This window comes from Falco peregrinus, chromosome 2, assembly GCF_023634155.1.
Source record: "Falco peregrinus isolate bFalPer1 chromosome 2, bFalPer1.pri, whole genome shotgun sequence".
Classification (NCBI taxonomy): Eukaryota; Metazoa; Chordata; class Aves; order Falconiformes; family Falconidae; genus Falco; species Falco peregrinus.
In genome coordinates this window covers 66,281,727-66,305,609 of record NC_073722.1, presented here as the reverse complement: position 1 = coordinate 66,305,609, position 23,883 = coordinate 66,281,727, and the positions used below count along the sequence as shown (strand labels likewise).

Sequence of the window (23,883 nt, the reverse complement as noted above, 5' to 3'; positions counted from 1 at the left end):
GAGCAACAAGAGGATTTGTGCTCCTAAACCTACTGAATGCTTTTGAACATCCCACGCAAGTAATGCAGTAAGTTCAGCAAATATTCCAGAAGAACATTCTGTCAAACTAGATTTAAGATAACCTTTTTGATAAATCGTGTTACCCTGCATGGAGTGGCAAAGCAGTGCATGGTGGGAGAAAGCAAGGGCTGACACAGGCAACCCAGCTACACATCTGGGCAAGCGTAGCTCATGTCAGCCCCATCCTACATCGGAGCAATGCACCTGTTGCATGTGACCTACTTCCAGAGCTTGGGGGTTTTTTGGGTCCCAGGGAAGCAAGGCATATTGGGTCATTCTGAAATTATGAATATTTTAGTAGGTTGTGTCACGGGTCATGTAGGAAGGCCAATGAGAAGACAAACAGTAAAAATATGAGACAGAACATTAATCTTTGAAAGTTATTATCTGAAGGCATCTTGCTACATCTTTTTCTCTTACATAAACTCCATATGAATATAAAGATTACTGGTAATAATCCAGGTTACCAAAGTCATTGTCGAAGGAAAGAGGAGATTTAGGACAGATTCATATCTACCAAACAAATTCATCAGCAGGTGAGAGATAGGGGCTGCAGTGCAGAAGTTTGCCTAGCAAGTCTTCACTGATAAGATACAGCAGATTACAAAAGTAAAAAATACTAGGTCAAGTTTGAAGGCATTAAAGGCCCTGCAAGGATCACAGGAAACAAAACCACTCTCCTGTTGTTGTTTTGTCTATTGATAATAGTAAGGCAGATAATAGTAAGTTATTGACAGCGTGCAACAGAAAGAGAAAAGTGGCTACTTTCTCATTCAGATATAAAATCCTGAAAGAGAATGGAAGACAGAAATCCAGTAGTTTTGGTATGATTTTAAATCATATGCTTACTGTTATCTCCATAAAAATAACTAACATCCCTTTTGGATCAAATTTTCTGAAAACAATTTCTTTTGCTGATAGTTCAGTTGCATTTGCACTCTTTAGATTATTTTTAAAAGAAGCATTGTGTTTTGTCAGATGACACTGGAAATACTTGTCTTTGCTGCAGCGTGTGGTGTTCTTTATCAGACTGTACAGAATATCTAAGAAGTGGTCCAGGGTGAGGAGAAAAGGAGAAAGCTGAACATGTTGGGAGTACAGACAAATAACCACATGAGCTGCTCAGGCTGTAGCAAAGACAGAAGAGAATGGGTGACAGAATTAAGGATCCCTGTATATGGTACAGAAATGCAGATGGAAAGTGTAGCAAAACCACTGGCAATCTCTGAGCTGAGACAGTGCAGATAGCTTGAAAACACAGCTGCTAGGAGGAGATAAAGGATTGACGAATGTCATATTAACCTAAGTCTCCCTTGCAAGGGATTGTGAATTCTTGCCCTCTTCAGTCCCAAACTTAAAGTCAGCTTGCTTTTGCTTTACTTCTTAGCAATGTAGAAGCTTGAGGTGTACCTCAGCCCAGCTCAAGGCTCTCTTTTATTTGCAAAGTACTCTGCAAAGAAGTCCCTGTCCCGAAGATCTCAAAAGTTCTCAGCGGCAGTGCAACGAAAGCCAGCACATGCCATTGCATGCCACAAATCTGGCAGTGCTGCTTAACTACATGCTTCTACTTACACAATCATCAGTGAAGCAGTTAACACTGTGACAAACTCTATGAGCAAACGTTACCATTAAAAAGAAAAACAAAAGAAACCCACCAAAGCCAAAAAACACCCAACTTTTTGTCTGAGGACAAATATTTCCAATAAACAAGGAAGGTGGTGGTGGAACAGGCTGCAGAGTTATAGGAAACAAAATGCTTTATTCCTGATTTCTAACTGTATGCCTTGTAAAATGCAGTGGTAGCAGCTGGCAATCTGCAAAGTGACAGGATAAAGCCCATTCTGCATATATACAGTAGCTTGTTGCAGTTGATATATTTCTATTCCATAGAATTTTGTCTGTTCCAAAGGCCTAAGTAATTCCAGGTAACTGCCAGTAACAGCAAGGTAAAATGCATCACCATTAAAACTTTTCTTTTTCCTTACTAATGTATGCTTAAAATAATAAAATGTGCAGTTCTCATCTTGAAATTATTTCTGTTTCAGTAACAATGGGTAATGACATGAGGCTTCACCTTATGACAGGCTGGAAAGAGGGGCTTTGTGTTCTTTGGGAGGAATCACCCCCAGATTTCATTCCTACATGTTTGCTTCTGTATCTGAAAGATTTCAATGTACTAGATGCTTGAGAATCTTTTTTTTTTTTTTTTTCTTTCCTTTGGAAGACAGAAAATCTGGAGACGGCTAAATCAGACAGCCTTTATGGACTGAAAACTGCAAAAAAAGGCAACTTGCAGGATTTTGTAGAGCATTTCTATGTAGTTTTTCCTGTCATGTGTTTGATGTTTACAGGATGCATTCATTTTACTAGGTCTTGCTGATAGGAGGAACTGCATAACTCACTAGTGAGTTTGCCATTTCTCAATACTTCAGTGATCCTGAGTGATTCCTGGCAGAATTTCATGCCATGTTATATCACACTGTGCTGTCTCAGACTCATCATGCAATCCTGAGACAACATTCAGCCTAAAGCAGGATGTGGTTAAGCAGGCATTAGCAAAGATGCCATTTGGGGATTGATTCCATATGAGTCCTAGATTTCTGATGAGAGTTGCTTGACAATTCCCTCAACACGTGGCAAATCACAAGGGTGTCTGAGGTGTTATAATTTGAAATCACTAGTAGTTTTGCTATAAATTTCTGTAGAACAAGGATAAGTGCCGTATCAGAAAGGACACTTAAAACAGGAGGTGCAGTGCAGTGCAGAGCACAGCACGCTATACCCTTTCTGTAGGCCATCTTTAGGAGGCTGTGCTTTGGAGGATTGCAGCAGTGTGTTTCAAGGATGCTTATAAATATCCCTCATTACACCTGGGAGTGGACAGGACAGCGCTATAGTGGCACACTGATGTAGTCATAGGACATTTAGAAAAATGAGTTAATTTTTTATGATGTGCCTTAGGCCAACTAGGAAACAGTTTAGGAGAGTTCTGTGGCAAATGTTATCCAGAGGCTGGGCTGGATTACATTTCTTGGCTCTGTAGCTGTGAGTTTATAACTGAATGCTTTTTTCTGAATGCTCCATCGAGCAATATATCAGTTTCCCTCCTTTTTTGTTGTTATCTTATATTTTTCTTTTTTCAACAGATCGACAAGACATTTTACAATTCCATTTTAAGGAAAAAATACATCCGTTCACGCTTAATCAGAGTGAGGTATGTGAGATTATAATAAATGCACACAGCTCAGATGAAATGTACACCAAGCCCAGCTAGAGCGCCATTTGATCTGATTCAGTAAAGTGTATTTTGTGTAAAACTGGAGCATAATCCCCACCTGACCATAATCTTATTGTGAACCATGACCTTCTTTGGATCTTGATGCAGAAGATAAACTTCAGTTAGCCCAAATTCTATACAAGTTTGCGTTCAGATCTGGAGCAAGCTTTAGCTAATAAAGCAGATATAATTTGAGTTATCTAAAAAAAAAAACACCCAACCTTTTTCAAAACTATTTCCTTCACTGTAATGCAGATGTCATTTTACTTCTAGTATTGCTACTGTGCTTGTAAAGTAAAACTGAATCATGGCTGTGCTCATTCAGAAGATCCCACTTGTCACTGTTGCACCTCTAAGAATGGGCACAAGTAGGTGCCTAGGGAACAGTAGCAGCACAAGAGATGTGTATGATAACTGCTTCTTGGTATGCTCCCTACCTCCAGCTGTTTACCACTTGGGATTTCCTGGAGCGGTTGCAGCAGCCTCCAGCGGAGTTATTTTCCAAGGACTTGTCCAGTCTCCCCTGGACTCCTGAAATTCATGCACCTCAGTCCTTTAGTGTAGGGAGTTACTTGTGAAGAGCCACCTTCTTTGGATTATTGAATGGACCCTAGTTCTTGTGCTGGAAGAGGTGGTGAAAAGTTGACCTCTATCCCTCCTTTGCATGCAATTAGAGGTGTCAGACACTCCCATCTTATCCCTTTTCTCTCCTGTACTGCATGAGTGCTGCTCTTTTTTTCAGTTGCAAGTCCCAGCCTGCTCAGGCATTCTTTGCAGAAACTTCCTTGTCACATTGTCACCCTGTTTCATGTCTCTTTTGGGTCTGTTGTCCTTGCTGTTTGAGATGAAGGGGTCAGACTTGTGGTTGGGATTATCATTGAGCAAATTTTTTCCCCTCTTTTATTCTCTGTTCATTTGCCAGTAATACTTAAAGTTTGATTTTTGACCACCATTGAGTGCTGAAAATTACTTTTTTTATAGAAGTGTCTGTTGTAACACTAAGGTCTTGTTCCTAAGTGACAGAGCCCATAGCGTTGTAAGTAAATCTTGAAAGTCTTAATAATCATGTGCTAAAGCTGCAAAACTAATGATAGCAACCTCAAGATCTTATTCTTGTGAATGTATTTCTTGTTCTTCTACAGTTTGTGACATCCTGCCTCCTGCTCTGCTTTAGCTTAATCCCATTTACAAGTAGTTATTTGAATGTAGCTTTAGGAATACTTTTTTTGATACTGACTGGAGCGTTGTAGGTGTAGATAAGGTGATTTAAGGATCTGAGGGGCCGATCATTACTTCTTGTTCCCAAGGACAGACTGAGGTATTTGCTGTGATGTTTGCAGCATTGAATGCAAGATTTGTATGCACCGAAGCTTGTTTGCTTTTTCAAATATACAAGTTTTATGCTTCTTTCAATGCTCAGGCTGCAAACTCTTTTAAGCAGGGTCGATGTTGTGAATTTGCTTGGAAAGTACTGTGCATATTTTTTGGCTCAATATAAACAATTATTTACTATTAATGCACTTGAATACATTAGTATTAATGCCCACTGCTTAATAAGAAAGACAAAACAAATCTCGACTAGAGTCTTTGGTTCTGGACCTTTTCTATATAGTGAGTGATTCAAGGTGGGCTGTACTTACCTGAGGGTTTCAAGAGGTGTGGTGTGCTTGCAAGAGTTGAGATGTTAATTCCAGTGTGGCACAGCACAGGAAGAGGAGTGGGGGGAGAGGTGAGGGAACACCTCAGAAATGCAGAGCAACACCCACAGATGGATCAGATAATATCTGGAAAATAAACAGAGTAGCAATCATGCTGAAGTTGGCACAGAGGGAAAAAACAGCCTGTTGGAAACTTTACGTCTAGCTACTCAGTCTTAATTATGAGATCCTTCAGGCAAGGAACGTGTCTTTCCGCTCAGCTACGAAACACTCAGCATGCCTTGGTGTGCTCATAACGCATGGCTTTTTATTTGCCCTCCACTGATGATAGCAGGAATGTCTCTTTCATACTGGTGCATGTCCCTTTCGAAGATCAGAGCCTGATGGCATGAGTCCTGTGTAAGCTACTTGCCTCCTATTTTTAATTTTCTTATTTTTCCTCTATATAATTAAAAAATTCCGAAGACAGTGAGATATAACTGGAAGATCTTCTCTTTTCCTTTCCTATCAGGATGATGCTTAAGACAGAGCAACCTGCTTTTATCTCCTCCCTGTATGAAGTAACTGTGATTCCAACTGTTGTGGGTTGTGCCAGTGTTTCTTGGCTCAGGTAGGAGGAGGCACAGGAGAGAAGGTTCTCAGTTCTCTTATCTTCCCTCTGTAATGACCAGGGATAAGCCATCTGCAAGCACAGAGCAAGATTTACTATGCCAGGTTAGCCACTTCTGTAGTTGTAGGTGTTTGCCATTTAGCATTCAGTCTCTTGCACTGTGATGCTTTCAGGAAAAATAAATACTACTACGTGTAACTTCAGCCTGTTAGAAGATTTTTCTTCCTTTTCTTTCCTCTGATCTTACATCAGAACTGTGGAATTTTATGTCCCAGACTGGCTGCTGCTTGTACTTTTCAGTGGGATGTTAAAGGCCCCTTTTGTGGTCCATCTCTTGGACTGTGATAAGTAGATTGTGGATATGCTGCCGAGTTTCATTTATTGTTGCATAATGTGAGGTTATTAGTCACATTCTCCCAAGAGGTTGCAGTGGTGGAATTGGGTTGTGTGGTCTCTCCCCTTTGCTCAAGTACCTTTTTGATGATGATTGGAATTTTTTATTCTTTGTATGTACAGGGCCCTGAAAAGGTCTCTATCTAGATCAGGGGTCCTCAAACGTTTTAAACAGGGGGCCGGCATGCGGATGAAGTGGCAGGCAGTCATCTGCGGCTGCTTGGTTTCCCTCCCCAGACCCCCGGCGGGGGGGGGGGCGGGGGGGTTCTGTAAATACCGGGGGCCGGATTGAGGACCCTGGGGGGCTGTATCCGGCCCGCGGGCCGTAGTTTGAGGACCCCTGCTCTAGATACCATTAACCATCTGCCTGTTTCTAAAGTGCTGTATATCTAGTTTTTCATTGCATTCAGAGCAGTTCATTCCCTCCTGTTCTTGTGTCCCAAGCATGTCATCAGTGACTGCTTTTTAGACTCCATTATAATACTGGTCTGCCCATTTGTTCACAGAAAGCACCATGCCTTCCTCTGGCCCAAGACGTGTTTAATCACTCAGCATTTGCTTGGATTTCTTTTGGCAATTCCTTCTCTCAAATATGTACAAAATGTTCAAAAATGTATCTAATCCTTTATGTTACATAGTCCTTGCTAGAGGAGCTAAGATAGAAACTAAGAAATGCAGAAATGGGCTGAAGGTAACCAGGCTGTTTCGTTGGTTTGTAGCCCAGATGCTGATGGTGTGATGGCAGAGGCTTTGCTCACATTCTGGTTCTCCTCCACGGATTCTAGAGAAGCATTGCGAGAAAGAATTGAAAGGATCTTACGGAGGGGCCTGAAAAAATACACAGGGCCCCTGCGAATAAATGTCAGATCTTCTGTCATCTCAAGTAAGTATATTACATCTCTCTTAAAGGTAGTTTTTGTCTTTTTCTGATTGATGGGACTTGGTTTTTCCCTTCTTATGATGGCTGTAACTGAATGATGGTCTCTCCTGCTCATTAAGTTAGAACAAAATCAGTGGCAATGTGTAAACCCCACCTAAGTCTTTTAAATATGTCTTAAGTATGGCTGAACAGGAGCAGTTGCTCTGTGGCCTCACAGTACAGCCTTAGCCTCCCTCCAAACTACAGTAGTAACCTTATGCTACTATCAGGATAAAGAGTAGGAGCCTCACTACAGTGATTCAATATACAGTGACACAAATATATTCCCTAGATGTTTGCTTCTCTGAGGAACCTGAAAGTACAGAAATGATGCTTGAATGACAGCGGGAAAACAGCCAATGCACTGAAAAAATAATATTTGGTGGGATGATCAAAATGCTTGAAAATTCCCCAGGGAAAAGGGGAAAGCAAGGGAAAAAGTTCTTACTTACGTGACTTCTCAGCTTGGGGTTCCAGCCCCTTCTTTGCAAAGCAGACCTGCATATGCAGGATATGAAAATTAACAGCACTATCTTTTTGATTTAGTGAATTACCAAACAGGCACTGAAAGGTGAATTTTCCTCCTTTTCTACGTTTGTGATCTGTTTAGAGAATTTTTGTGCAGGCTTAGGCTCTTGTCTCTGATTTGGCTTCAGTCATAGATATTCAGCATTTTGTCTGGGTGTCAGACTTTTCAAGAATGTTTTGCTAGTTGAAAGGAAGAGGCAGTTACTTGCTCTGTTTTGTTTTTTTTTTTTTGCAAACCTTCCGCTTACTCCTAAGCACAAGGGTGATGGTACAGCATATGGGTGGGTACTTGCTGGTTGCTGTTCCACACAACTACTCAAGCCAGCAGAGATCTGCAGAGGCCAGACAGCTGTGTTGAAAGAACAGGAAGCCTGGGCCAGATTCCATGCTGGATGGATCCAGACCTCATCCCACTCAGAAATGACCAGGAGCAACCTCTTGTTCTGCCTTGTGGTGCTTGAACTGGGCACACTGCATTGCAACAATGCAGTGAAACTCAAAATATGAGCTTTCACACACCCATTGTTTCTTGATGGGCCAACCAGTCTTCCCCATTGGAATGGCTCAGGGTGACAGGTGACATCCCTTTGGGCAAAGAATCACCATTGCTCGGTGGTGTTTTTCATATGCCAGTAGTTCCTGTTCAGCAAAGTGCATATGTCATTTTTTCCAGATGGAAATAGTATGTGGGCATCAACTAGAGAAATCCAAAGAATTTTGGGGGTTTCTTTTTAAAGACATTCAGGTCATGATTTAATGAATTTTGAAGCTTCAGTTTACTTTGGTGCCTTACATAAAGGATAAAATTGGAAGCCATATAAAAATGCTTGTTAGAAAAGGACTGTGATCTTCTCATTGAGTTACCTGATTAGCTGCTTTTATTTGGTCTGGTAAATGTATGGTAAAACTCTGTTTTAGTTGACCTTGAACTGCACCAGGACTGTTACTGTAATGCACTAGTTGCTAGCTTTAAAAAAAAAAAAAAAATAAAAAAATCAGTGATATAATTGGTCACAATTTTTTCATTAAATATTTGGTCTCAGTAAAAGATGACATCTCTGTGTTACTTTATCGAAGTTGCATGATAAACTTGGTGTTGCTTTCCTTGGCTCTCCCAGCCTAACCATAAAACACTGACTACACAGGTCTACTACTTACTACAGGACTAGCATTGTGCAACCATTAGAAGTGACACAAAGGAGCATAAACAATACCTTGCCATTTCTAGGAGACAACAATAAAAGGTTCCATTTAGATCTTTCTTTGCAAATAGGATTTCAGCAGTGCTATGATGCTTAGGCAAGCTCCCGTTGGTGCTGCTATTTAAGAAAACTAGGTTGACTCAAGTGAAGAGTGTAGAACAGAGCACTCCTGTGCTTTTAGAGGAGATGCTGGTCTCAATTTATAAAGCTCGTCTTCCTCACATCCAGGAGAAGTGACAATTTTCAACAGATCCTGGAAGTCCAGAGAAGTTTCTAGGTTTTGCATTTCCCACTTGTCTCTCGTACTGGAATAGCCTATCCAACATTAGTGTTTAAACCAAGGAAAGCTACGAAGCACTAGATTTTTCCCATGCTCTGCAGCACCTTTCTAAATCTTGCTTCATTGTAGCTTTGATGGTTTTGCCAGCTGGAAACCTTGTTTATCTGGAGGCAAACTGAGAACATTTTTATAATGGCTTGTAAAATCATTAACCTGTTCATTGTAATCACCTTATTGAAAGATTCTAATCTGGGGGCACTGTATAGCTTAGTTTAGCTAATAAGTAAGCATAGCTAACTAGTTGAACAAATCCAAGTCATGTGCTTACTTACATTTACTTATTTGCATGTTAGCAGGGTCTGATAAGGAGAATCTCCTTAAGTCTTCCTCCCTGGATGTAATCATCTTGTTCAACACCATGTCTCGGCTTGCACTTCACTCAAAAGTATTTGCTTTGAGGATCAGCTCCAACAAATTCCTGCAAATTGGGTGCAACACTTAGAATCTTCAGCTGCAGTTTAGGGCAGCAGTACAAAACCAAGTAGTCTGCCAGGTCAGGGGTAGAACTTGCTTTGCCTCTTCATTCTGAGGATAGGGGATAAAATATTAACTAACAATGTTTCATTGCTTCAATTTGTTTTTGGTTTTGGTGGTTGGTTTGTTTTTTTTTTTTTTCCCCAAAAAGAGAAGCTTGATCATACAGGTGTGAAAAAATAGCAAGTGTGCAAAACTCAAAGGAAAACAAAATAATACAGTCTTTGCTTTGTATCATTGCTAAACAGTAGATGTTCTTTACATAGGGCTGTAAAAATACATTTGTATCGGGGTATCTTCAGATGTGTTATTACTGAAGTCTCTGCTTTCTTATTTAGTTAGACTTCATAGTCCCCTGGTCAAGGACAGTGGAATCTTCAGGCATCTGCTATAGCTTTGATTGAAAATAGGAATGATAGAGGTCTCTGCACTTGTGTACAAATGCCACTGAAAGCCCAAATATTTTTTGTGGAGAATCAAGCAAACTAAGTCCTGTTTTCTCTGAACAGCAGTGCAAGGGCCAGCAAAATGAGATATCAAAGTTGTGTGACTTGGAAACACCCACGTTAGGACTTGCTCTTCTACTGGCACTGAAAGAAGAAGGTGTCACAGTTTGTCCTTTGTGTAGTTCTGGCACCGAAGAGATCTACAAGGCTGAATTTTTTTCCGCAGGGGTTCTTGGTTAGAAACACAGTCACCTCACAGCCTGGATCCCTATTAAGCAAAGTGTAGAGCAGCTTGCCAGACTATTTGCCTTTATCAGGTAAGTTGGAAGTTTCCCAAAATGTATTTTTGGGAATATACTTCTGCTGTCAGAAAGAAACTGGTTGCAAGATTACTGGCACTGTTCAAAGTGAGTAGGAAGTACTCCCACCTGTTGCACTGCCAAGGGTTTTGACCATGAGCAATGAGTCAACAAGTCAACTGTTACTGTTTCTATTTATCTGGCATCTGGGTCTTGCTAAAGCTCTTACAAGTACAAAGTACAGAACCTGGGAGACACATTCTTGTTTCTTTATCGAGTCTCCTGTGGGAGACTTGTAGATGAATGTCTGACCTGGATGACTGAGGAACGTTTCATCTGGAATAAATGTACTTAGCAGTCTGGGGTTTTTTGTACTTTACCAGCTACAACAGCAGCTTGGGGGAGTGGAACAGGACATGCATCTGTACATTGGGAAATACACTAGAGATCTGAGGTTCCTCCACTTTGAGGACATTAGTTTGGCACAAGATGGTACATTTCAGCATTTGCAACAGTCTAGAGAGCTGACTGAAATGGGAGGAACTGAAATGTATTTTTAAATTAATATTTTGCAAGGACATGCTTGTGACGAAGGAATTAAGCAGGAAATCATTCTGGCCTGACTTCTTAGATGACCCAGATAAGTTGATTTAATTAATTTCATCACTCAATTCTTGTTTTTCCCTTTCTCTGCCTTGTCTGCAGAGGCTGCAAGTGATTTGGGCTGCCCCTACTGTAGTAACACCTTGATTGCAGGTCATGAGTGTAGGTCAGGAGGAAAATAAAAACTGTGTCAGCTAGGATACATGCTGCACAACTGGTACATAGTTCCTCACACAGAGCCCTCTTTGGGCTGCAGGATGCCCAGATGGAGTTGCTGTAAGTATGCAGTGGAGTCTGCATCTCTGCCTGTCCTCATGGACAGAATTAAGATGTGGTTGATGGTGGAGGGTGAAGTCAGGGATGTGAGGACAGGTCCAGTGGACATAAGTAGGCAGGGAAGGGCTGGGCAACAGGGGCAATTAGAGGTACAAAGCCTTTGTCTTGTCTCTACCAGGTTACTCTCCCCTGCTGAAGGAATGAGAATTGCATCACCTGTATCTAAGCCATGTTTTGCTACTCCTTTCTACAAGGGTACATAACTCTAGGGAGGTAATTCCTGTTGGGAGAGCGGTGAGAATGTTGGAAGGTTAGTGGAGAGACATTTTGGGTTGTGTGTACTACATAACGACACAAGAGCATAACTTTCCTGCTGAGCCCAAAGCTCATGTTCTGCCATCTTTCAGGAAACTCCTGCATTTCCTTTTGGCTACAGTTTACGGAACATGACTGAGTCTGCTCTTTGCTGCTCTCATTCCCATATCACCCCAGTACCTCAGGCCTTCATGGTCTTTAATGTAATAAGAGTATCAGAGTAGAGCCGTTATCCCCACCTCTGCCTGCACTGCAGGACAGATACACTCTGTGACATTCCTCTCAGGTGTCCAGACTGGTGACCTACTGGAACTTGCCAGAGATCCTTGTTTTGCCTGCATGCATTGTTGTTACCCTAAATAACACTGAACTAGGTGAGCCCCCTGTTTTCTGATGCAGCTGAGAATTTTGTAATTCTCTCTCTTTTTGAGCAAGTTGTTATTAAAATGTTAAAAAAAGGCAGTGGGAAAAATGCTTCCTCTGCTCCCTGGTGCATTTCACAAAGCTGTGCTTCAAATGCATATCCAAGAATGTATTATTAATACTGAAGCACATACTTTTCCAATTTTTTTTAATGTTTAAATCATCTCCTCCCTTAATACCCCTTTTAAGATAATGTCTATTGTGCTTTCTCTCAGTGGAAAAAAAACCCTTATACAAGCATGCTGTGGGAACTTGATATAATAGAAGATAGAACATGCAGTTTGTTTTTGAAGCTAGCAGTTATATTATGACATATAGAAAATCAAGGGTGGAACCCTTTAGAGAAAATTGAGTTTCTTGTGGGAATCAACACCTGCAAAAAACTACGTAATTGGGTAAAGCTGTATCAGATTTTTAAAATGGATTTCTCATCGTTAATTTTTGCAGCCATCTCTGGCCCTTTCCACACTGAAAATGCATAATATCCCCTAATAATGCACTTGCTTGCTTTGCTTGTACTACTTCAATATGATGTCTGGTCCATTTATGTCACTGAGAGTTCTACCTGTTAATTTCTTTTTAATATACACACTGATCTCTGTGGCTAAAATGAAATGAGGTGGTGGATGCAAGATTAGTTCTTCTGATACAGTGGCACTGATATTATTTAGAGACATGGCAAAGCAAACACATTTTTTCTGTAGGAATCTCTGAATCCCTCAGAGGTAAGTGGTCACATTCACTCTGCAGTTAACTGTGAACCTACAAATGTTCAGATGGTTGCCAAATAGATCCATGGGCTTTGGGCACTGGACTCCCTTAGAAATCCTGGCCTTAACTGGCTCTTGCATATAAACAACTACCAAAACAGATGCTTTCCTGCTCTTGCTTACTCTTCCTTTCTTTCCACATTTCCTCAAACATGTGTTGAGGAGTAAAAAAATTTAGATAGATTGTCAATCTTAAATAGTAACTGCAAGTCACTATTCTCATTAGTCAGAAATTAAGACCCATGATTTAAGTATGTTTTAAGGATACTCCATTTTCCAAATATACAAAATAACTTTATTAGCAAAAATGCTTGTCCAGTTGGAGAACAGAGCCTTCTTCTGAAAGATGGAGTCCCTAAACCTCGATTGCTGTGATTTTAATTTAAATATTAGTTTTCTCTTTTAAGTTAGGTGAACTTCAATTAAATAGCAACTTTCATTTTACAGGTAGGCAACACATGTTCAAGTTGAACTTGTTCTTGTTTACAGTGGAAGCCTGAACACTGTTTTCCTAAATGTGGCACAAACAACTATTTTTGCAGCTGTATGTGGCTGGGACAAGATATGACAATTTAATTGTTACTAATTGATGCTTTTTCTTGGTAGTGCAAACAACTAGGGCAACTAGTAAATGAGCAGGGCAGCGAAATTGTCTCTCGTGCCTTTCAAGAGATTGCTTCAAGGCAGGGCTTGCAACATGTTGGCTGGCACAATGTGAACAGCTATGCTATTGACCAGGCCAAAATGTCAAGCTAGTAAGAAACGAAGGGAAGCCCCTAACGAGGTAAACCAGTAAGCAGCCTGATTTTCAGCAGTACCGTGTAACCCAAAGTGCTTCCTCTTTTTGATGGGATCTACTGTGGGCTCAGCTTATCTGAAAATAGTGTCAGTTAGTTCAGGTTTACAAACACGTGTGCTCTGGATTTGGGATCTTGGTTTTGAGTCCTGGTTATTGTGCACTTAATCTCACCTGTCTTGATCTGCATGATGGGTTCCCGGGTCTGTTGCCAGACAGACCTGCTTTCTGTTCTTAAAAATTCCCTTTATTTTGAAGTTTTCTCCATTGCTGTCATTTTTTTCTTTAGTACTTGTGTTTCAGCTCACAGTGTGGAACACATGGTCAGGGCACCGTATCTGGCAGATCTTAAAGCAAAGCAGTGCCCCTACCCTGGTGAATACAACACTGAATTTATTGACAGGTGTCACTGACCTTTTTCCTTCAGCAGTGGGTGGGTGGGAGAGTACATCGGCTGCATAGTCATGATATTTTATAAAATATGCTAAAATTCAAAGCTGTATAGACATACTATTGAGGACTTGCAGTGTGGGTGCAGAAGACTTGTTTCTCCATGTATATGCAGGTTGGTTCAACTGGAAGCAATGGATAAAATTTTGCCCACTTGGGGTTTGTACTTTTTTTCTAGGTGCCTTGTAAAAAGGCAAACAGAGATATAGACAGGTGCCTTGCAGAACAGCTGTGTGACTCACAGCAAAACTCAGTGCAGTGAGAACATGCCAACTGAATTGCTTCCGGCACTGTGCTTGAACAAGTTGGTTGCTCCTTTTGTCTTCTCAATGAGCTTTGCAACATAATGTAAGTGTTAATAATTGACTGCAGGCTTTATAATTAGGCATTATGAGGTAAATGTCTCTCCACCCAGAGAGGAGCTAAAAAAACATTATTATCAATATTGCACTTGAAGGCAAAAGGTGCTTTTTAATTGTTATTTATGTTTGTTGGTTTCTTACCAGTTTCCAGCTACAAAATGTTAGAGTGACTCCAATGGTGAGCTAGTTGTATGAAATTCTAGGAAAACATTGGATGCTCATCATAGTTGAAATAAACAAGCAGGGCCAGATTTTTCAAATACTTCTTGCCGATACAAAGATATAGGTAAAGAAGCCAAATTCTTAGCACAGCTCAGCACACATTTTTTTCCCCCTCCCTTCGTAACTTAGCAAACAGTGATGTTTACACCACCTCTGCTGGCCTAGCTTTTACTGTCTGGTATTACTACATTTTGATGTAAGGGATCTTGGCAGCAACCTGCTGTATTATCCATGGAAACTCACAGAATATAACTGACATTCCTCAAATGCAGAAGTACCTGTACTTTAGGGTTTTCCTCCTTCTTTCATAGGAATTGAGAAAGTACAAGTGAGCATTTTTACTGAAAGGAGACCTTGCAAGCTGTTCCTCAGCAGTAAAACGATTATCTTTATTATGTGAACAGTTCCTGTTTATAGCGAATAAGACTGTGTTGCTGTATAAATGTCCAACTATAACTCAGGTTTCATTCTTACAAAGTGATGCAGTGACTACAAGCACATACAGCAGCCCTAGCACTGCCTTTGCTCTGTACATCCCCTGAAGTCAAGCTGTACGTACACAGGAGTTCTGTTTGTTTCATTTTTCTGTCATAATCTGCTTAATATCATATTAAGAAAATGAATGAGTACATGTCTAGTAATAGTGGATTGCAAACATGCAATTCACCCTGCATACCAGGAGGAGTGTCAATCTCACAAGAAAAATGCAAGTGATACAAATACAACAGGTGACAAGGATGAGCCAGAGCCCTTCGCATTCAAGAGACTCCTCCTGTTTTAGTGTGGTTTTGATCCAAAACTAGGGTATTATTCTGTGTAGCTGCAAAGGGAAAAGAGAAATTAAATAAGTGGGTAAGGACAAGAGTCTGCTGAGAAAGGCTATGTAGCTGCAAAATGTGAAGTTGTGGATGCTGTACAAGAATCACTACATAATTTAAAAATTGTATTGAAAGTGTGATAATTATTTTTTGTGATTATTTTTTAGATTTTTTTTGACTGCTGGCAACTAAAATGATAGCTCTGGTGAAAATAGCATTCTGGAAGAAGGGGAACAGGCTTATACCATGAGCCAGTGCTTGCTACTGTCAGCATGAGCATACTGTATTGTCCATAAACATACAACATGCATATTAAAGGAGGGAATGTATTGCTGGAACCCGCTGTGCCGTGCAATAAATTGCTATTAACTATCTATTTTAGTATTTATAGTGTACGAGACACTCTGTTACTCAATAAGATAGAGTGAACCACGGTTATTCTAATCTGACATTGCTGCAGTAAAGTCTGTGCTTTCTGATCTGGAAGAGAGCACAGAGTGAGTACCAGATCTCACTCTGCTGTAAAATGTAGCCAGTTTATTGTTTACAAAAAAGGAACTTAAAAACTTTCCACTCTAAAATTTCCCCCCCAACAAAATTGTGGATGTTCAGTAATACAAGACTTGTTTTGTCTGTACTACCCTCCAGAAACATCAGGGTTCAGCAGCATGGAGGAGACCCTGTGCCTGGTCCTCGGAGGATATTGGCTGGCCGAAGAGCAATAAGCAGCATGGCAGAGAGGTGTGCAATAGCCAGCACAAGAACATGACCATGCATGAGCTACGCTGGTTTCTCTAGCAGGCCCCTCAGCCATACCTCCTGCAGTGCCCTGGGCTCAAATAGCTGTTGGGTGGGACAACCATGCAGATGGGAAACCTTTTGTCTCTCCTGGCCTTACCCTGACTGTTTGTTTGTTTCAGATATGGACACAAAAAGAGCAGAAGCCCTCTTCAATGACAGTAAGTGAAGGCTTTTTAAACCTAGGAAATCTCTGTTTGTTTTAATTAGCATTAATAGGCTCTGAGCACTTTTCCTGGCCCTTAGAAGCCTTTTTTCTCATCCTTCTGTCTAATGAATGTGACCTTGTACTTCACACAGATGAGCCACGTGTTTATGGAGATCCTGCTCAGTCACAAGGAAGCCTTTTTTGTTAGTGTCTTCTGGGATACTTGTGAAGACTAGCTTGAAAATAGCGGTAATGGGGTTAAAATCAGTTCTAGAAAAAGTCTACACCCACTACTGAGTTTCCCGTTCAGTTTTTTGCAGTGAGAAATTCCTTCTGTAAATTATTATTATTATTATTATTATTATTATTATTATCAGCAATTCTATGAGAAAGAAAGGAGCAAGTGCTGAGGGCTCTATAGAAATCCCTAGAGTTGGGCAGAGAGGAGACTCGCAGGTCCTGCTATGTAAGTGCCTATAGCGTGCTTCTGCCTCCAGCAGTCCTGGTGTGGAAGGTGGAGGGTGCATCTTAAATGTCGTCTAAGAAGCTGAGGACTTAGAGAGGGCAGAGCACTGTAGTGTTCAGGACACACTTACTTACTACCCTGATGGAGCTGCTGTTGGTACCAGTGGGAGCTTTTACACTGCATCAGCTTCATCGTGCATTTGGACATGCAGAGGCTAAGCCATTGTTTCTAGATGAAAGCTAAGACATTTCACGGGACTCCTAGGTGTACGTAGTAAAACTGAGTGAGCAAGGAGGAGTTCCAATAAATAAAGGAACTTAATTGCTTGGTCTAGTTGACTGCTAGTTGACCAGACAGCTAGCTGAAAGGTGTACTATAATGTGCTAAAGGCAGGAGAGTCCTTATCATGGATTTGAGTGCATTTTATATTTGAGCAGATTATAGATAGAAGAAATCTCTATTATAAATTGATTAAAACATATGCTTAAATAGAATATTCTGTCAAGTCTAATCCTGTCTGCACAGGGCAGACATCCTGTCCTCTGTATCCCTGTAGTGAAGCATTAGAACTGCATCTTGAAGCAGTGACTGCAGAATCTGTTTCATATATGCTTGTCTTGGACACTGGATTCTTGTACTTGGATATGTGCGGATGTGCAACAGTTCATCTCCACCTTGCTACCTGTTATTTTCCTATACACACGTTAAGTGATGAGATTTACACCTGAACATGCACCAGCATGTTATTCAACTGGTGCTTTAAGGCTGGCAGCCTAGCAGAGACCTGTAACACAGCCTGTGAGAAGTGTCCCAAAAGCTGGTAGAATTACGCACATGCAGAAGTTTGGAGTAATGTCTTTCTGTGTGCTCACAGACATTAGGAAGATGTCATTTTCCTCAGGATGCATTGGAAGGAAGGAAGGAAGGACCATAAGGAAATGCATAGATATCAGCCTGTGATTACAATGAAAATATTCTCGATTTTGGAATGGCTGGTAGCACAAAATTGTTCCTTCTGGAAATATAAGGCAATGTGATTAGTCTCCTCAAGGTATTGCTGTGGGGGTTAGGTTGAGGTAGTTTGGGTTAGAGATTTCCTCCTTTCAGAGGAGGAAGTCAGCTTATTTGGAGATTTAACAATCATTACAAAAATCTTTGCTTATGAGTTGGGTTTCTTTTAACTCTGGGAAGGTTTGGTCCATTCCTTAGCAGCAGGCCGTCAAGTAATAGAAGATTAAATATCATCAGGTTTTGGGTCCGTTTTAGGTGCTGATGTTCTGGGGCACTGATGGAACTGTGAGTTTTCCCCCAGTTTTGAACATTGACTGTTCAGGTGGTTGATAGGATTGTGCAATTTTAGGACCAGTAGTCGAGGATTACCAATAGCTTTCCAGAGGGAAACATACTAGTGCAGACAATATTATTAATTAGTGTATATTCTCCAGTTTTCCTTTCACACAGAAAGTTTTGGACAAGTAGATTTAGATTAGGCTGATTTCCATCATTGTGGCTTTAAATCTCAGAACAGGGCAGACTCTGCACTGAGCAATTGAGCTTCTCAATATTGTATGACTTTTTTTTGTCTTCTATTTTCAAATTTATGAACAGCTTTCAATCTGCTGTTATTGCTGCTGCTTTTGACTGTGAGGTACTGTTCACATAACCTTGTGCAGACCCCAGCAGAAAGGGGCAGAGGCTACACTGGGTGGCTCTAGTGTTTTGCATCTGAGGACTTCAAGGGCCCTGAGGCTGGCAGCTCTTCAGTGACATACTATTGATTTCTGCTTTGTCCCCCTCTGGGTCACTGTCTGTGTGAGACAGGCAGTGCAATGGTTTGGATTGTGTTGTCACTATGTAAATAATTTTTAGCTCTGTCTCTTTTTCAATGAATTGGGATAGTCCTGTCTCAACTTTCCTAATGTCTAGCTGAAATCAGGGCCTGGATGAAAACTAGTGGGTCTTGGTCCAGGTAAGATGGATTTGGTGCTGTTTGCATGAGAGAAGACAGCTGAAGCAGCTCTGTCCATTGAGGAAGCTTCTAAAGCTACAGGGGAGCTTCAGCTACTCTTGAATATCCTGAGTTTAGTGGCTGAAATCATGGATATTTTCATTTCTCTGGGGGGTTGGAGGATAATACTTTTTGTCATGGATGCTCACCATGCTGGAGTTATCCATGCCTTTGTCATTTCCAGCTTGGGTTAGTGTGATCTCTTTGCCTGAAGTTTCGCTCCAGGTTCACTTGCATTTGTACAACGCACAGTTGCCTGTTTTCAGGTGACATCTTGCTGATGTTACCTGCATGCATGCATGCATGGTAAAAACCCATGGCTTTGATCATTCCCATCTTAGATTTTGCCTTGTTTGTGTTTTTTCCTAATGACAAATTACCTGGGACATCAAAGTTGACAATCCCTGTATTAGGAAAATGTCCTGGGTGTGTGGTGAAGGTTTTGATTCCCAATTTGGGCTGATCACACAGCTAAACCTGAATGGCTGGCCATCATGGCTTTCCATAATAGTCAGTTGTTCATTCAGGCTTCTAACAGAATGGGTTGTGCATGAAGATCTCTGATTTGGGTGGCTGGTGGAAGGTATGATTTCTTATTGATGTTAATACTGTTAGAAAACTGATGTGGTGTGTAATTTTACATATGTTTTCCACAGCCATATTTACTAAACAGAAAACTAGCTAATACACTCTTTCTCCTTTGACAGTTTGTGGGTTACGGCAGAATAGATCAGTCAAGTCAATGGCGAAATCATCATCATTGCGAATAGTTGGTGGACTCTCTTCTGCAGAGACTGGGGACTGGCCGTGGCAAGCTAGTTTGCAATACAATAATGTCCATCGCTGTGGTGCAACACTCATCAGCAATACGTGGCTTGTATCTGCAGCTCACTGCTTCAGAGAGTAAGTTCTCATCTTAGAATCTGCAGCAGAATGTGTCTCATGTGTATCAAGTTATGTGGCTTTCCGGATTTGTATCGCTCCCCTGACTCTTTCCAGGGGAACAATTTTCTGCCTTGGAGGACAAAAGCCAGGGTTAAGCTGACCTGTCACTTGAATGTTTCAAAGAGAAATTAAAGACTGACTCTTTGCAGCAGAACAAGCAATTGTATGAGTGGAAATCAATAGTCATTTGGCATGTTGAGCAAAGAAGTGCAGAAAAGGTAATGTGACTGAAACGGCAGAGTATTTGTTTCCTGTTGCACTAAATGTTTCTAAAGGTGCTCCTTCATGTTACAATTAGGTTGCTGCCACTGCAGGCTGCTACCAGAAGCATAATCCCACATACCTACCGTTCCATTCAGCCATGCACTCCCAGCACTTTTTTATTTCAAGCATGGCAATTGTGAAGCTACAGGGCATGTAAGATGAAACAGCTGATTGAACAGATTATTAAAATGCAAAAAGACTAATGGAGATGATGAGTTTTCTAGCAGCGGAGCTTTTTGGTTTGATTACACTGTGGCCATACAATGGCCAGATCAGGGGCAAGGAGCAGGGGAGGAGTATGAGACCATGGTTGAGGAGGGAATGCAGCATTTCCCTCTTCTATCAGCAGCCCACAATTACATGGGACACAGTGTTATGGAAAGTGATGGATGCCTTAAGAATCTAATAGGGAGCTGGCTTGAAGGAGCTTTACAATAAAGGTGCTTACCAAGTTTAAAGTTTTGAACACTTATATTTACAGCTAAATACTTACAGCCCTCTTACCTGTTCCAGTATGAGTCACCCTCAGAAGTGGACTGCTACTTTTGGAGCTCTTTTGAAGCCACCAAGCTTGAAACGATCAGTCAAGACTATTATCATTCATGAAAAGTACCGGTACCCAGAACATGATTATGACATCGCACTTGTACAGCTCTCTAAACGAGTTGAGTTTACAAGTAGCATACACCGTGTTTGTCTGCCTGAGCCATCCGAGACTTTTCCGTACAATATTTATGCTGTCATCACTGGCTGGGGAGCACTTACCAATGATGGTGAGTCCTGAGTCTACCAGGTGACCTGTATGTTACATAAACAGTGGCTCTGATCTGCTACTGAATTGATATCACTTCTGTAGCCATATGTTGTATGGCAGCAAGCCTAATGCATTGTCTATAAGCAATAGGTCTGTTTAATCATAAGCAGCCATTTCTTGTTCTAAAATTAGACTGGACAGACAGAGCTACAATCCACTGAAGCAGAAAACAGGAAGACTGTTCCCTTTTTCCAGCCTTTTCATGTCATATTGTAAATTCTTAAGACAGACAGTCCAGCCATGCATGTGTTTATATAGCACCTAAAAAAATATTCTCCCAGCCCTAACCAGAAGCTACAGATAACTCTGTGGCCTTTCAGATAAATGTGCAGAGTGAGCTGCAGATGGTGACTTACCCAAGTTTGCACTCTTATCAGGCCATGCTAAGAGCAGATTTAGCAATGAACCAAGATGTCTTCATTTTGTATCATCTGCTCAAATGCTAGGTAATTTGTGTTCCACGGTATTATATGGAACATGTATAAAACATATGGGTTTACACTTAAGGCACTACATCCCATGCAATCGTTACTTCTGTCTTAATGGTACAGTTCCTAAGTGAGACTATGAGTACGTGTTTTCCTCAAGGGCCTAATCTAGACAGATCAATAAGAAAAAACCTCCACGTTAAACCAAGTCAAGCTGGTCCTCCATAAAGAGAACCTTAAATATTTTACCTGTATCCTATTTCTGTTGATACCCAAGCTGTATTTTCCCTCAGGTCCAACTCCAAATGCTCTTCAGGAAGCAACAGTGAAACTTATTGACTCAAACACTTGCAACAAAAAAGAAGTGTACGATGGGGACATAACACCCAGGATGTTGTGTGCTGGATACTTGGAAGGAGGAGTAGATGCTTGTCAGGTAACTGTAGCTGAAAATTAGAAAGGAAAACTTTATAATCTCCAGTATCTGATTGACCAGATCTTAACTGATGGTGTATTAGTCCTTAAACAGGCTCCATTCAAACAGGAATTATGTTGTAAAATGAAATAGCATTTAGTACATATAATTTAGCACATAAAACCCATACTAAGAGAGCTAAATTAGTATAATATTTAGAATTTAAATCTTTCATAGCATGAAATGACATTCTTATTCTATAACTCAGAATAGCCACTACAAGACCATTTGCTTCTCATGATTTCTTGTGTGTAAATCTTAACAATTTGCTTGCAAAGTGGTATGACAAGACATTGACAGAGATAATAAAAGCTGAAATAGTAAATATGAGATAAAAATTAAATGTCTCAAGTAGCCAAGACCAGACATTTGTGCAGTTGGGAAGGAAAAAGTTCAAGAATGTAGCAGTTAAGTTGCCAGCAAAAATGCACTATGACTCATTGAAATTAAGTTCTGGACTGGATCATCTCAGAACAGATCTGTTGTGATATGATCTTTGGTGATAGACTTGGATCAGTTGAAGGAAAACTGTCAGAAGAGAACTATAAGGAAGATAGCTGTAATTGGAATGGTAAGGATACCTGTGTTGTGCAGGTTTGCAAATGTTGCAAGGAAACGCTTGTGTTAAAAAAAAAAAATATTCCCATAATGATAACTTTTAAAAGGTAAATTCTGTTTATACTGTTTGCAAAGAATGTTCTCCTAAGTGCTGTTGTAAACGGACCCTTTCTAGAATTCCAGTCCTACAGATTTAGGCCCAAAGCAAAACTCTCTGCAGAGTAAGTTGCGGAGGCTCAATTTCTCTGTTCCTGTCTGGCTCAGCATTGACAGACCTGAAGACAAGGGTGCAACTGCTGTTTGTTTCAGTAAAGTATTTTGGCAGAAGATGGGGAATTTGTTCTGTTGTGTGAGGATTGCCTTTCAGCCTGTAAGGTTTCCAGTTTAACTGTTATTACTATGTCATACTACTAACAGTGTCTGAATTCAGCCTTTGAAAGTGGCTAACATCTTCAGGAGATAGCATCTAATTAGAAGTTCCTGATTAAATCCTTGTTGAAATGTTGTTGCTGCAAGTGACTAAAAATTTGTTGAAAGAATAGTGGTTACTCTAAAAAGAAAAAGTTCTTGTTGGGTCAGATTGCTGCATGTATTTGTGTTTCTCAACTTTGTACAAGGAGGAAGACGAGGCACTTGGGAAGCAGCATGTCACAAAACAGAAGTGTTTTGGGGATTTTTTTTGGGTTTGCTTGTTTGTTTTGTTTTTTAACTGTACAGCCACAGAGACAGGTCAGGAGGTCTCATGGCAGACAGGAAAAAGCCACAGACTTCAGACTCAAGTTTCAGGAACAACCTGGTTTCTGCACAAATGGCAGCTCTTGAAACACCACTTCTTTTCTTCTCTTATTGGACACACCCTCTTGTCTATGAAGAGAATTGTATTTTTCCCTTCTGATCCATGAAATCTTTTTTCTTTTTTTTTTTTTTTCTCCCTCTCCTCTTTCTCTAGGGGGACTCTGGGGGACCACTGGTTACTCCAGACTCTAGACTGATGTGGTACCTCGTGGGAATAGTGAGCTGGGGAGACGAATGTGCCAAACCAAATAAACCTGGAGTTTACACACGAGTGACTTATTTCCGTGACTGGATTACCTCAAAAACTGGCATCTAATTCCAAAATCAAAAATTGATTTAACTACATAAACTACACGTATCTCATATTTGTCTGTAATTCTGAAAGGTTATTTTTTTAGTATATATATTCCTATGTAGTTTTGATTGAAGCAACCTTCGCCTGCAGCAAGTGCTATCTTTGCAGTCAGAGATCCTAACCCCTTGTGAATTTATACTAAACACAGGAGATTGCTTGCCTCATCTTTGAGCCTTGAAACGTTCTCACTTATCAGGAATTATGAACTGACATAATTAAACTTAAAAATTTTAAAGCTACCAATTTACCTGGTTTATAAATACAAACATTTTCCAGGAAAGAAAAAAATAATAATTTTTTCTTCAGCCATGGCTGAGGTCTGAAGCTGAACCTTCTTCCTCCAGTGAAGCAAATGCTGTCACAGCTGTGTTTGTAACAAAGCGAACCCTTGATTATTATTCTTGTTAGAGACTGTCATCTGTACTGACCGCAGCCGAGACCCTGCATGCTCACCCGGCTCAGTAGCCTTGAGAGCTAACAGTGGGTCAGCCAGGACTGAGGGTAGGTCTTAGCTAAGGAAAAGGAGGATTTCTGTGCTTGCAGTAAGTCGGAAGGGAAATGAGAAAAGCCTGATCTTATTTCGAAGCA

The 23,883-nt window shown here is 40.7% G+C and overlaps 1 protein-coding gene across 1 annotated transcript in view; it reads left to right on the top strand.

Annotated features, from left to right (window-relative positions):
- Positions 1–23,464, top strand: part of LOC101915513 (transmembrane protease serine 11E-like) — a 41,740-nt gene extending 18,276 nt beyond the window's left edge. Inside the window, exons 4-10 of the mRNA XM_005238066.3 lie at positions 3,207–3,274; positions 6,718–6,881; positions 16,162–16,200; positions 19,369–19,564; positions 20,384–20,643; positions 21,406–21,548; positions 23,095–23,464. Of these exons, the coding sequence (XP_005238123.2) occupies positions 3,207–3,274; positions 6,718–6,881; positions 16,162–16,200; positions 19,369–19,564; positions 20,384–20,643; positions 21,406–21,548; positions 23,095–23,256 (1,032 nt within the window). The 3' untranslated portion in view covers positions 23,257–23,464. The remainder of the gene's footprint in view (positions 1–3,206; positions 3,275–6,717; positions 6,882–16,161; positions 16,201–19,368; positions 19,565–20,383; positions 20,644–21,405; positions 21,549–23,094) is intronic.
- The last annotated feature ends 419 nt before the right edge of the window (positions 23,465–23,883 follow it).